Source organism: Danaus plexippus, chromosome 2 (assembly GCF_018135715.1).
Source record: "Danaus plexippus chromosome 2, MEX_DaPlex, whole genome shotgun sequence".
In the NCBI taxonomy this organism is placed as follows: domain Eukaryota; kingdom Metazoa; phylum Arthropoda; class Insecta; order Lepidoptera; family Nymphalidae; genus Danaus; species Danaus plexippus.
Window position 1 is genome coordinate 6,862,851 of NC_083537.1, and position 14,814 is coordinate 6,877,664.

General features: G+C 30.9%; 1 protein-coding gene across 1 annotated transcript; it reads left to right on the forward strand.

Annotated features, from left to right (window-relative positions):
* The first annotated feature begins 436 nt into the window (after positions 1 to 436).
* LOC116765353 (uncharacterized) lies at positions 437 to 5,048 on the forward strand. The gene is made up of 4 exons (XM_032654812.2): positions 437 to 827; positions 1,163 to 1,354; positions 1,440 to 1,651; positions 2,926 to 5,048. Exons 1-4 carry the CDS (start codon positions 616 to 618, stop codon positions 4,131 to 4,133), a joined length of 1,824 nt encoding a protein of 607 aa, XP_032510703.2. The 5' UTR covers positions 437 to 615; the 3' UTR covers positions 4,134 to 5,048.
* The last annotated feature ends 9,766 nt before the right edge of the window (positions 5,049 to 14,814 follow it).

Here is a 14,814-nt window from a genome sequence, read left to right on the forward strand (position 1 = left end):
TTCAAGTATTCTAGTTTCTTCTGGAGATTAAACTCATAACTACATCGCATATGATAGGTGTGTCGTAATTTAGGTATATTATAAATTAATTAGTGTATAAAAAGACGAAAGATAGATAGATTTCCCATATGAAACTCATTGCGTTGATACTGAAGATAAAACACCTGTTATTTTATTTTCCTTATCAACGCATTCATTCTAAGGAATTATAATTAAACCAAATGCAAAAAATGAGGATATTTGATTATGAAGATCTAATAGATAAGCTTTTAAAAATAAAATTTCAAGGTTGATAACTACTTTGTTTGGAAATGTAGTGGTTTTATAAAGAATATAGTGTTATCTGTAAAAATACACAATAAAACCATGAAACAGGACAGCAGTTATCGTTGAATCAACGATTTTATCTTATCAGTATTATCAATAGGCGTGGGCAGCTCGCCATTTAACTAAAACTCATAATTCTCATTTGTGTTGCAAATATAAATTTTAATAAAACCTATATTTTATCAGGATTTTATTTTATCTTTTATGTGAAATTGATGAATAGAGGGTGAGCTGCTGTGATTGTGAGTGTACGTTATTTTATATATGAAAGGGAACTCCATTGTTTAAATGATATGTGATCAAAACAAAAATATAAACATGGCGGTGTGTGACTTAGACAATGATATATCTGGGGAAGTGCTAGGATGGAAGTTACCGGATTGGCAGGCATTGCTGTTTCATCGTGTGCTACCATCTTGTGGCGGACTAGCAATTTATTTGACTGTTATTTGTTACGATTTAGCACTTATTTACGAACATATAAATAATGGTTATAAAGCGTAAGTATAGTTTTTGTTTAATGAAAAAGAGATCATGAATAGACAGTTTACAACTAAAAATGTTTTTCATATAATTAAAATATTATTATAAATTATCATTGTTATATTATTAGTAATAATTTATGAGCTACACGATTAAATTTTAACATTTGTTGTTCGTAAAACACTTAAAAGCATTATCCTGCCCTGCCGTGCTTGTGTCAAGGGGCAAAAAATAAATAAATTTGAAGTTTGTAGGAGAAAAAGTGAATAGGTACATTTACGGATACGTTTAATAACCTTTTACAGATCTCTATGTGTAATCTCTAATAAGAAAAATTGTATTTTTTTTGTAGACTTGGCATATTGTATTTAATACTAATGATATTGCCAGCTCTGCTGTCGTTAATATTTACGTTAGCATCACCGCCACCTGGCCTACAGACCGAGGAATCAGCTTTTACAGTTACGATTAACAATGATGACGTCAGGTGGATTTTCGAAGAAATTTTGAAGACTGTACTATTTCCTATATCTGTTTGTGGCAGGTTATCAATATTTATTATGAATAATACAATTTTTGAAATCGAAATGTTTCTTATATAAATTCTATAGTTAGTTTTTATGTTTCAGATACTGTTTTTTAATATTTTGGTGGATAGAAGCGGTGTACGCCGCCCGCGAAAACGATGAAGATAGAACAAAGGAAGCCCTGTCCAAAGCTCGTAAACCATCATCGGTCGAGCTGTACTTATTCCTGCAAGCTTTCATACATTCGGCACCTTACGTCGTTATAAACATTTTGGATATGATGGCGAACTATGCGGACCCGAAATATGATAGAAGTATGAAATCAAAATCTGTCAATTTTCTTATCAAAAGTTACGAAGATGTTACCTAAAAGCTTGAGTTTTCTATCTAATACTTAATACGTAAATTTATTCTATTTTATTTTGGGGAGACCTTTGTTCGGCAGCGGGCGGTCACCTAAGTAGACGGTGATGATTCTATTCTCTATAAATTGATAAATTAATATTTCATATTTTTAACCTTTGCTTGCCATTTATCCCAAACTAAGATTGCATGTGGTATGCACTTGAATTCATCGCAGGACAAAGCTTAACCATTAACAGTTTCAATAAGACACGTTTACACTAACTTTAGATATTTAAAAAATGTCAAGAAACCTTGAGTTCTCATTACGGTCATACGAGTTAAGCAACGTCTAGCATTGTCTAGTTTTGGATGGGTGAATGAATTAGGTGTGGTCACAACAAATAACAGGCGTTCCTTCGTCTTCACAGGGCACTTTAAGTGAACGTCAGAAGTCGTGGCTGCTTTCTGTTGAAACAGCCGTAAGGTCATGTTCGTAAAAAGAGTTTCTGTTATATACACATGTAAAATTCTCAAACCATGCGTAATATACAAATACAATTCTGAATTTCGTCCGTGACTCTATTCACGTTAATTTCGTAATTAGGTTTAGAGAACCGAGTATTTTATCCTCATTAACTATGTATATGGAAATTAATTTTTGATGAATTTTCATTGTCACGTGTCTTGCTACAATTTTTATACCAAAATAACTTTAAGGATCTTCGGGAATAGTTAAAGCCTAAAAATGTATCTTAACTATGAGCTGTATTTTACCTAAAAGTAAAAAAATATCTTTAATTCAATTATCGGGTCTAACATCTATACTTACTATCCATTTTAGTTTTACGAACCATAAATAAAAAGCTGCGAGATATCGAAGAATTAAGTTATAAAAGGAGCAATAAATTATGAATACGTGGTTAATCAAAACTATTTAATAATTTTTAAATTCATTTGTAATTTTATGGTTTTCAAAATTTTTCAAGTTTTGTTATTGCACTAAGAGATGTCGCCACAATAGCCAACAACTAACGGCAATATTATCTGTACATAACTACATATATACAAATTGAATGGGATATATATTATAATTATTTGTTTTGAGTCTTTAAAGTAGATTATATATATATATTAACTATCAAATCATTAAAGCTTTTAAGGAAAAGAATAATTTGTTTATTATCAATTATCATCGTACAGATATACAAACTTAATTCGAATGATACATATTTTATACTTACAGTGACTCTGCAAGCAGTGAGTATGATTGCTTCATCACTTCGTATGGCGAGTACTGCAACGATATACAGAAGATTTGAAAGGGAAAAACTGTGTGGACGTAAATATCCATGGAATGCTAAGACAGAAAGTGAAAATTTAAATAAAACTGTTGATTCCGAAAAGGAAAACAGAACAAATGAAACTGTCACAGTCGAACCACTCTTTGGTGCTGTATTAGAACGACATTCATCATCAATTTCTCGTAAAACAATTGACGACAGGGATGAAATTATAAGTGATTTGATACATTTTTCACCAAGGAACTCAGAAAAGAATTCCGTATTATACGAAGATAATATCGATTACAATTCGCATTCCGATACAAGTTCTGACTACTCGCCTCCTGCGACGCGTAACGAGATACTGGACAGTGATGATGAATACGTTAAGCCGATATCGATTATAGATAAAATAGCACCGCGACGATCCGCTGAATACACGGTAGAGCATGTGTACGTCCCTCCGCCGCCAGCGTTCATGGCCCCGCGGCCAGGGTCCTTCGCTGTGTGGGCGGAGAAATTAGTCGAAAACGCGGAATCAATCCCCACGTGGCTGTCTGCCCCGCCAAGAAGAAAACACTGGGAAGTCATCCCGGACGAACCTGACGTTCCACGGCGAGTACCACGTAACTACATGCGAGGTCTCCAGCCTCAGGATGCCACAGCAGCTTTAGTAAATTTTTTAGGGTGGTATGCTTTTTTTGTAGCGCGTTTGCTCTCTATCGCAGCTTTTATAGATTTTTTTCCGTTCGTAGCGATTATAATTTTAATGTGCCACTATCAAGCCATGTTGCTATTTTTAATAGTCCCACAGGCGAGTACAGTGAAGAGGGCTTTCTATGTGTTCCTCGCCTTCATATACTTATTTTGCCTTATGGAGTTTAAGATCCGTTTCCGCCACGTTCGCGTGTGGCATGTGTTTTGGATCATAGTGTGCACTGTTGAGATCGTTGTATTCATATCTTTATGGGCGACCATTGATAATAATCTCCACGATTGGTGGAAACATTTCGTAGTAACTGTGACCCTCGTCAGTATGTGTATTAGTTATGCACTGTTTCTTTCATATTTCGCCCTCTTGCAGCCCAGAGAGACCGTTGTATATGTCGACGAGAAAAACTGTTACAAATATAGGAAAGATTTAGAGAAAATTAATAAATTAGATATTTAATAATTTCGATGAACAAAACTTTACTTTATCTGTATTACGTACTATATTTGTCAAATTTGTATATATGTGGGTAGTCGTTGGCACGATTGGCTGATAAATAGACTATGAAACTGTTATTTATTGTCTTGTATAACAAAAAAAGTCGTAAAACATTGCATAACGTTAACGCATACGCCTAGAGCATTACACCCATATGTAACTATTGTACCCGAGTCGTCTAGGCTGACATTCCGAAAGGTGCCTGGCGTAATACACTTACAGCAATAAACATGGTGCTTTGTGTTATACACTTCAAAGAAAAGTATACACTTCACGTGATTGAAGTCATCCTTTTGCTCTTTAATGCATCGCAACAAATTTTATTCTTTTAATCTTTGTACATTCGTTCCAACAAAAATGTTTTCGAAAATCTTTAGGTATAAGTTTTTATAATATACTCTATAAACTAAGAAGAAAATAAATTAAAAATTAAAATTTACTAAAATAAATCCCAGATTTTAATTAGGTATTTATATTTTCAATAAACAAAAGTTATATACACCTTACCTAACAACTAAAAACCGTATCTCTAGGTTACTGAGCGGGCGTTTCTAAGTACTTTTTATACTATAATACTACATAGTAATATAAAATCTGTGGAGTGAACCCTGTCTCGAAATAAAAAATCAAACGAAACGCATGGCTAAATTGTAAACGATCTAAAGAACTTAAGATGAAAGATCGTTATTCATTCAGGATTTGTGTTGTAGATCACATTTTTTGCGAGATGTCTTAATTATGTCAGATGTCCGTATTGCGGTTATTTTAAGAATGACCTACAAAAACGTACCTATAGTACAATCTAAGTACTATCCTAATCATACAGAAAAAATACGAAATCTTTTTCTATTTTAGTCTTATAGACCCAATAACCCAATATGAAATATCGTTTACATTATTTAAGAGCGTTAAATTCATTCACTAGTATCCGAGGACCTCGAAACAAATACAAGGTGTGTTTGTTTTAGTACAAAGTAATTACAAAAATAATTTCATTGGAACATCATGTCCTTCTCGCAAGAAGCGGGGTCAATATCGTCGGTGACTTTGATGATTATTTTTTGCTAATTCACCGTGCCCTGTCGATGGAAGTGGAGATGAGTGCCGGTTATTACAGACATACGATATTATTACATCGCAATTTATCCAACAACTGAATTAATGAACTCAGTATTACGGCTAATGGATGAAAATTATAAGTCATTATTAACATTACTATTCAATTTATTTTTTTATAATATAATGTTACAGCGATGGTACCTTTTATTAGGATGCATTTACAATTTTGTTATGAATATTAATGTTTATCTGAATTACGTAGTTTTTAAAAGTTGCATGGAAAAGATAGATTATGGGAAAGTGAAGGATGCTTACATTTTGACTTTTAAAGTTTTTGTAAAAAAAAATATTTCGCTTTCAAACTGACCAGATGAAAATGTGGATGGAAGGATTGAGACTAAGTCGACAGCAAATTTTTCATGGTTTATATTAAAAGTGTTACCATAAATAATTCGCGTTGTCCTAATGAACTACTATTAGTTTTATTATCTGTTAGTCGCGACATGTTGAACTGAGAGACGAATTTTGAAATTATATAGAGATAAATTACTTGGTTCGTGCACAGTTCAAACACTGGAATAAAATATATACGGAATCTAGAAATCTTTTTTATATAAATTATTACAACTTATATTTTCCAATAGCAAAAATTTATTAGTGCCTATGTTTACTGTGTAGGTCAAACTTCAATTTGGATCCAGGCAACGTCCTTCAATCGATACGCAATTAATTTGAAGGCTTATGATTAGATTTATTGCCTTTTCTCTTTTGAACCGAAATTGTAATATTTCGGTAAATTGCTTTTTATTCGTTTTATCTTAAAAAATCGTCAATTAAGTGATGGAGTAATAAATAATAATTAACATTGCAATAATAAGTAAATAAAAAAAATCTCTACGTATGGAATGTCATTTCGTGAGTTACATTAGTTTGGGATAAACCTGATACTCATACACTGCTAGACCAATATAAAACAAATATAGTTATAAACAAAACATTGACCAATATAATATACCAATATTAATCAAAGAAACTAAACAGGTTTTCAAATGAAAACCGCATCAAAATCGGTCGATTCGTTTGGGAGCTACTATGCTACAGACAGACATGGACGTCAAACTAATAAAACATAGTATACACTACAAAAAAATTAAAAAACTTAGTACACATTACAAAAAAAATTTGTCTCGATAAAAAATGATACCTACCTAATGTACATTTTAGTAGAAGTTTTATATTCAACGTAGGTGTCTAACATATATATAATATAATATTACTAAAATCTGTATTTAAATTCTGTTCCAACTTATTCAATGACACCGTCAAGTATTTACGATTTCACATATTGGTATAAACTTGAATATTGAGAGAAATCTGATAATGGATAGTTCCTTAATATTTATTACAATCGTAGGTCCTAACGAGTTACTAAATGTTGTTGTTTCGCTTATATACCTTTCCGATATTACATATATCCAACAGGAACTAAACAACTAAAAAATAAATTTTGACACTTATGTGAGGGATACTTATGGGTACGTTATTTTACTATAGATGTATTTGTTATACCTATATACTTTTTTATTATAAATCAGTTAGTCGTATATCAGTTTTGTATATTTTTAAAGTGGCTACTTGTGATTTCAGTATTCATTTTAGTAATTTTGTGTTTACAAATATATGATATTCAGATTCCACGGAAATATTAAATGTTTGAAAAGTAATTTGTACCAATGACGATTTGAAAATAATGTTTTAAAGTTCGTTGTCTTGTATACAGATATTTAACACTACAATGGGTGATCTTAGAGTAATATTAATTATATCAATGATATTAAAACTTGCTACTAATTTCCATTTCACTGACGAGGTGGATCCCTAGGCTATTTCTATACTTGGTTTAGGACCTGCCTTGTATTTAGTCTTATTTTCCATCAGCACACTACATACTAAGCGTTCTCATTAAATAGTCGACTTCATTGTTATAAGTATACAAGGTTTATGAATGAAAAACAACTAACTCTCTATGTATAATCCATATGTAGGTATGGGTCGGGATGATGCTACATTCGACAAAATATACATATGTGGAACCGTATAAACCGTTCTCTATACTTCCTAAGAGGCAATCGCGGGTATATTTTATTAAAACATTATTTTTTTTAAACATTTCTTACATAAATACCAAAATTTTATAAAACTCGTTAGTCAATATACGTACATACTGCAGTACTGAATTCAGAATGCTACTAGAGGACGGTTCCACAATTACTACTTTTCTACATGCAATTTAAGAACCCTATAAAGTTTTACTTAATCTATGATGAAAGTGTGAGGATTCATATATAATTTCAGACATAAAGTGAATGTAAATATTGTAGAAATTATAAAGTTTGACAAATTGAATTTACATTTAACATCTGGCGTGTAATATTCTATATAAAATATCGATTTCAAACCGTTAGTCACCTCTCTATTTTGTTCGATAAAACGCCTATTAATTTGCTAGCTCACATCAATCCTCCAGTCCCTTTTCAAAAGTTCGCGCGTGAGAGCGACAGATGAATGAACGTTTAAATCACTTACAGGAATGATGGACATCAGTACTTCCATAAGTATTAATTCAGTCGCTGTCTTAGTACTCGTTATATTCTCACCGACGATTGAATCATAACGGCTACATATCGATACCTTAAGTAGGATACAATGCGAAAGTAAGGAAGATCATAAATAATCGCTTGCTGTCGGGGGCTGGCCAAGGCCCTCGTCCGTCCGACGCTTGCAATCCGACACTTCATGTACTCATTCTCCTATACTAATTTGCACACTAACGCTATAGGGTTGCGGAGTGTTAATATTAATTGGCGTGTACTGTTCAAATGTCTTTTTTACGATAATAAACATGGTACTTTTTTTATAATTAAATTGAAAAAACTGTAATCAATATAAAATATTAGCACAGATAAAACATTAATTTCTCACAATAACGTTCTTACATTTTGCAGTTATTTGTCAATACTAGAGTGAAAGTTGTCAGCCGTAAAATTTTATAGTTATTTTATTTTCTATAGCAAGCACCGTTTACTGAACAATTGCTTGTTTATGAGTTAGCAGTGCTATAAACATCAAACCGAGATCACGACATAGGTTTACAATTACACCTATTTATCAATACATCAGTGGGCAAACTAGTTCGTTAGAATCGTATGATAACGCTTGCGATAGCCCTGACAAGTCCAGGCTCTAAAGAGGCGGAACCTTACAACAGGCCGCGTTGTGCTTACCCGGCGATAAATCGAATTTCTCCCGGATAGCCCCGTTCTTTGCAGATGAACGAGTGCGATACTTAAATAAAATATACTTCATAAAGGTACATAATACAGTAAGCACCTCCCTGAGATATAATTAAATGTATGTCTCACAAGATAAGAGACGATGTACAAGTTCGTAATATCCTTTACACAACCTACCGATTTATTGTTAATTCAATAATAGCATTACCTTTACGAATCGCAAAGCCTTTTAAATGCTAACAATAAATCCTGACATAATACAAACTTAAGTGATTGTAAACGTAAGATGTAAAATAACAATAAAGTGAATTGTATCTGACTTTTCCTGTGTCGTTTATAATTTGTTAGTCCGACAGTGTTACATGTTTCGAAATGTTATATAAGAAAGGCATTCACATTTAATATTATGGTCAGGATGCTATTGGCCACGAAACCCACTTGGAACGAGGTGAAAAATTTGTTACTTATTTTAAGGAAGCCATTAAGATAACCGGAGATATGTTTACGTGCAAAGTTCAAGAATTTTAATCAATAAACATCAACTGTCCACGTATAAGACAATGAGGGAAGATAAGACGTATCTCGCAGAAGTGCTTAACGTTTCGAAGCGTTCAGCAGACAACTTCGTGAACGCATTTCTCCATGATAACATAATGACTTTCTACATTGCTCATATTCGTCTCCGTCTAGTGTCTATCTGTGAACACACAAATAAACAAACAATTTAAGTTCTATGAACTGTACAAGGCGATACTAAATTTATGTCACGAGTTATCTGGAATAAATTTTGTAATGTACGTTTTCCGTTGAACTCATACGATATATTGTAAACAGTAATTACTTTCATTAACAAATATTTTAAAATGTAAAGTATAAGGAATGAGATACATTTATGTTTTCATCAAAATAATGTGCATTACAAGGATCCTACGATAAATGATCACAATCAACTATTCATAGGTAATTTTAAGAATTTATACATACAGGTATAAAGTCATATTTCAAAAATATATTAATTTTAAATTTAATCTTAAAAATCTTTGTATAACTACAGTAACCCTTTTACTGAAATGCTAGAAAGTGGAAACATACCAACGGTAAAGTAAAATCAAATAATTCATATCAAAATCACACTGATATTAACATAACTTTGTTAATAAAGTACAAATTAGATAAATTAATATTGTAAATTGTTAAAAATTATATAATGTAACACTTTTCTCGTTACTGCAAACGAATTGATAAAAACACTTTTTAAAATCCATCATTACATAGAATATTTAAAAAAAAAGAACACAAAAAAAAAGCATGACTTTAGTTTCAGTTTCTGTGAAATTAACAGGAATCATAAAATGCCTATAAAATGTGTTCCTTTTTGATTTACATTCAGTCATCATTTAGATCATGTAACTGTTTAAATCCCATTTAATAACTTTAGAATGCGTGAATTAAATTTAGACAGTTCGATATAGATAGTAAAGTTAAATTCAGTTGATCTTAAATCTAGGTCAGTCTTTTAGATGATGATCGCATTGTTTATTGAAAAACAAGTTATTTTTAAATAAGAAAATGTAAAGTATTTTTGGTGCCTTCAGTTAATGCGTAGGAGTCGGTGCGTGACTGGACATTGATTTTTTTTTTAGATAATTTACGCTAGCGTAATTTGACGGACGTCAATGAAGTCTTCGTGTGTGGTCAAGAGACCGATTGATTTATAATGGATAATGCCTACATTGTAATGTATCTAATAGCGAATTGGTGAACCTCACCACGTCAACACTTGCGTCATGACACCAAAAAGATTCAAACAATACTATAATGTGGAAAAATCATCAAATATAAATAAATATTTTACAAAGCATAGCTTAAACTGCTACTTGCTATCACATAACGTAATGATATATTTTCTACCAATTGGCAAATGCATGGAATTAGCAATGAGTTAGACGTGTCTGTTGCTATTATTCAAAAGGCGAGTAATATTTTATTCCAAGGACTGCTGTCATAGAAGACATTAACAGCCTTCTTCAATCAGACCAAAAAAGGATTTGATATGTATTAGATGCTATTCAATCACAGACATGTATCGTACAGTATCCTTACGCCCAGTTTTAGTCGCCACACTAAAAACGGAGCGTTAACAGTTTTTCATTGATAATATTATCACATTATATGTAGAGGATTAATGGAGATTACTGTTGAGTGACGAGAAACTCTTCGTATGTAGTGTGAAGAGGCAAAATTTGTGATAAGCAATGCATATGAGAATTCAAAAGTTATTACAATCACGTCATTTGGATATTGTTAATGACTATATAGAAATATATATTTTATATACGAAGATAAATTAATTAATATTCCGTTCACAAATAAATTGTACAAAAATGATTGCCGTCTTTTTTGTTAATATAATATTGATTTTCTGTCAGTTGATCTAGTTTTGTGTTCACAAAAAATAAGAAAAAGAATAATCGATAATATAAGAAAATGGTATTGATATAATTTCTATTAAAAGAACAATAATATTTTTAATAACACAAACAAAAATACTGCGAGTTTGATGTTGGCTGAAAAATGTTGGAAAATTTTCAAAATATCAAATAACAAGATAGTTTCTGCCTGACACAAACAATTCCTTTATTTTTTTTTTGAGACTTTATAAATATTTATTGATATTTCTTTGATTGTAAGTTCTCTAATCCTAATTGAGGCCTGAAAAATCAAGGGAAGGTTATTTTGTAAATGTCTATTTTATATGAGGATACGTAATGCCCGTTACAAAACAGTTTTACCCCATTCATCAAATAAACAAACCCCGGTCTAGGTACAGTCGCAAACATTTTGATCTACTTACTTAAAAATAAACGTATAAGAATAGTACAAATAGAAATGTTGCTACATACAAATATAATTTTTATTTTATTTATTTAATTGTCCACATTTTAATTGTTCAACACAAGCTATCTATATGAAAATTTGTTTAAAATTAATCAAAATATATTTCGAATCCTAACTTTTTAAACAATATACCTACTCTTGTTGGAAAAAAGTTACAAGTGGTTTTGGTTATGGCAGGTTCGCTAATCTTTACCAGATGCAAAACATGTTTATTAACAAATTCGTTACTACGTATTAAAAATACAAAGCATCTGAATAGGTTTTTTCATAACATCATAAGGTTAACGTATTACCATTGAAATGAAAAGAAGTTACCTTAGTACTGTTATATTTTAGATTATTATAATTAATTCATCATCTGTAACTAGTACGAAAACAAAATACGAATATTCTATTTATAATAAAACGCAATTATTTAAGTTACTACGAAATTTATTGTTAAATACAACGGATAACTGGAAACAATGAGACGTCTAGCTGTGGGACGAAACGCGTGCGTGACGGGAACGACCTACATCGTTTGGTAAACGTTTGTCTATTCTAGCTGCGACGCTTCGGTATCTAATTAACATTGCTTACAGCAGTTGCAACGCATAAGTATAATGGAATTTCCCTTGGTACATTGTTTTTATGGTAAAAAAGACCTTGCTGAAGATGGATCACTTGAAAGTCTTCGAATGTCAGCAGAATATTATATCAGATAAACATACGTGAAGTTTAAATTCAATTATAAAAATTAATAATTACGAATGTATCACAAGTTTATCCTTATGATAATAAAATACCAAGGTACAGATTATTAATATAGTAAAATCCTATCTATACCTATATCTCTTAGAGTATCTTATGTCTATGTTAGAAAAGTACACACTTCAGATAAAGTTGTAGATGAAAATTACATTCATGATTGAGACAATTATTTTAATGTTTCAATTTCTCAACTACTTTCAAGCAAATTGCACAGTAATTAGTTTCTTGCATACCAACTTACTCAACATATCACAGTGGACAGCTTAATAGTGCCTCCATCAATTAGCAAGATTTAATTAATTTGGAAACAGTAAAGCAAATGCGTATTTCCAATGGACTTGAGATTAGATAAACTCGGAAACACTAAATTCATAACTTTGCTTTGGTTTTGGTTTGTATTTGAATATTATAATTCTTTACGAGCGTTTTATTCTCTTTTACTATCTACAGATTACGTTTGTTAATTATTTTTGTTAAAAGATAATGTATAGCATTGTTTGTTATAAGGGTATTTACAAGTACGTGTTTATAATAATCTCAGTCTTTTAGTTTTGATTAATTTAATCATACCCAAAAGTTGTTATTTAGTAAGGGTCAAACTATGACTACAAAATAAGCATATCAATATAAACTTCAGTATCAACAATGATCATCATTTTAATAATTTTATTCTCTCTATCACCCATTAGATATTATTGTAGAAAGAAAAGTTTATAATCAATCAATTTAACAAACATACATACAGATAGATAAGGTCTTTATCAAACCCTATGCAAACTATCACAGTTTATTCTTACGTGACACCAAATGTTTTTGTTAGCATAAAAAGATATTGTTATTCCACTACACATCAATCACGGTCCTAATTAGTATTGGAGCGAAATACGATTACCTATAAAAGTACGCTGAGTGTTTTTAAATAGGCCTCCATAAAAGTCTGTGATAGGACCAAAAAGGTTTACATCTAAAGCCTGAATTCAATATAAATGTTAATATGCTATTTAAAAAAAAGTATACAATATTTCCCTTAGACTTAATTGGCTACGTGCTTGATATAAAACAAATATCATTTTTACTAGATAGCAGCTATATTGAGGTAAGCGGTACGGTATTTGAGTTGTGAATTTTAAGTTTGTTTTATAAGCGTTAATATTCCCACATACCTGTAATCTATTTTCCCGTTGCCTATCGAAGGAGGTTAGGAACATAAATCAATGTGAATAATTGTCGTAGGAAACGTTAAAAACGCGCACGATGCTACGCATTTTTATATCTCTGCATTGTTACGTACGAATAAAAAGAATTACACGCTGACGATATTTACCCTGAATACATATATATGTATATATAGTATTCTTCTTTTTAGTTATTAAAAATATACTAATATAATAACTAAAATTAAAGTGAATGTAATATTTAAAACAAATATTCTCGTTCAAAACATTCTATGAATGAAAACAATTTTGCATTTGTCATATAAATTATTATTTATCGTTTTCAATTTCACTTGCACGTAACCTATCGTCCTTACTGATCTTAATACAAAACATAAATCTTTCTCCATCACGATTATTATAATTCACAATAGATTTTATGCATTATAATAGAGTTAAATCAACCACGCTGGTAACCGTTAAGTAAAATATAATGTAGGTACTTCATGTTACAGTGTGCCCTAAGGCAGATAACAAATGCGATGTAATGACTTGCGAAATGTTTTAAATATAACCAGATGCTATAAATGTCTTTTACTTATAATATTTTTATTAATAAATATTAGACGTTTTCTATACATTTGTGTCTCAATTTCTGTTTTTTTTTTCAAATTTATTACTATATTATTAAAGTGAGATAAAACTGTTCATAATCTCTAGGTCCTTGGAAAAAGATAAAAGAGAAATTATTATCAAATACGTTTTTTCTCTTTGTAATAACTGGAGATCAAGCGAATCACTAAGCAATTAGATTATATTAACAATTTGTGCGGAGGTTTGCCTTCAATTTTAATAATTTCTTAAGTTCGTGAAAAATCCTTTCTTATAGACCATTATATAAGTATTAACACGTGAAATATTTCGTATTTGTCGAATAAGATTTTGGGATGAAATAATTTTTTTATGCGAATTAATAATTAGTTATTTTTAAAGGTTTTTCGTAGACAATAACATGTAACAATTATAAAGCACACATATGTTTCGTCTTATAATTAAAAATAACTCAATTATAGTGTTCATTACAACAACATTGACATTTATAACGTAAAGAATTTTTTTTATATAAATAACAGTGAGCGATAGTAACGATTGTTTTTCAATAAATATTTATCATTGTCCGTGTAGGTACAGTGCGGACAATGCAACATAATTAATGGACATTTTTCATATTATTGCCAGAGATCTTGACAGATCAATAAATCAACGAGGCCGTTTCATTTAATCATCAAAGTCAGAGTGTATCAACTATCAAGTGTTCCCGTGGGTAGTACTCGTTATTTAATACCTTCTTGACGAAATATCTGTCAGTGCGTCACTGACGCTTTTTTTAAAGTGGGAGGGATTGCTCATTACAATGATTATTGTTTATTAGGTAGGAAAACAAAACACAAAATAAAAAAAATTACACGAATAATTAGAAGAAATGTC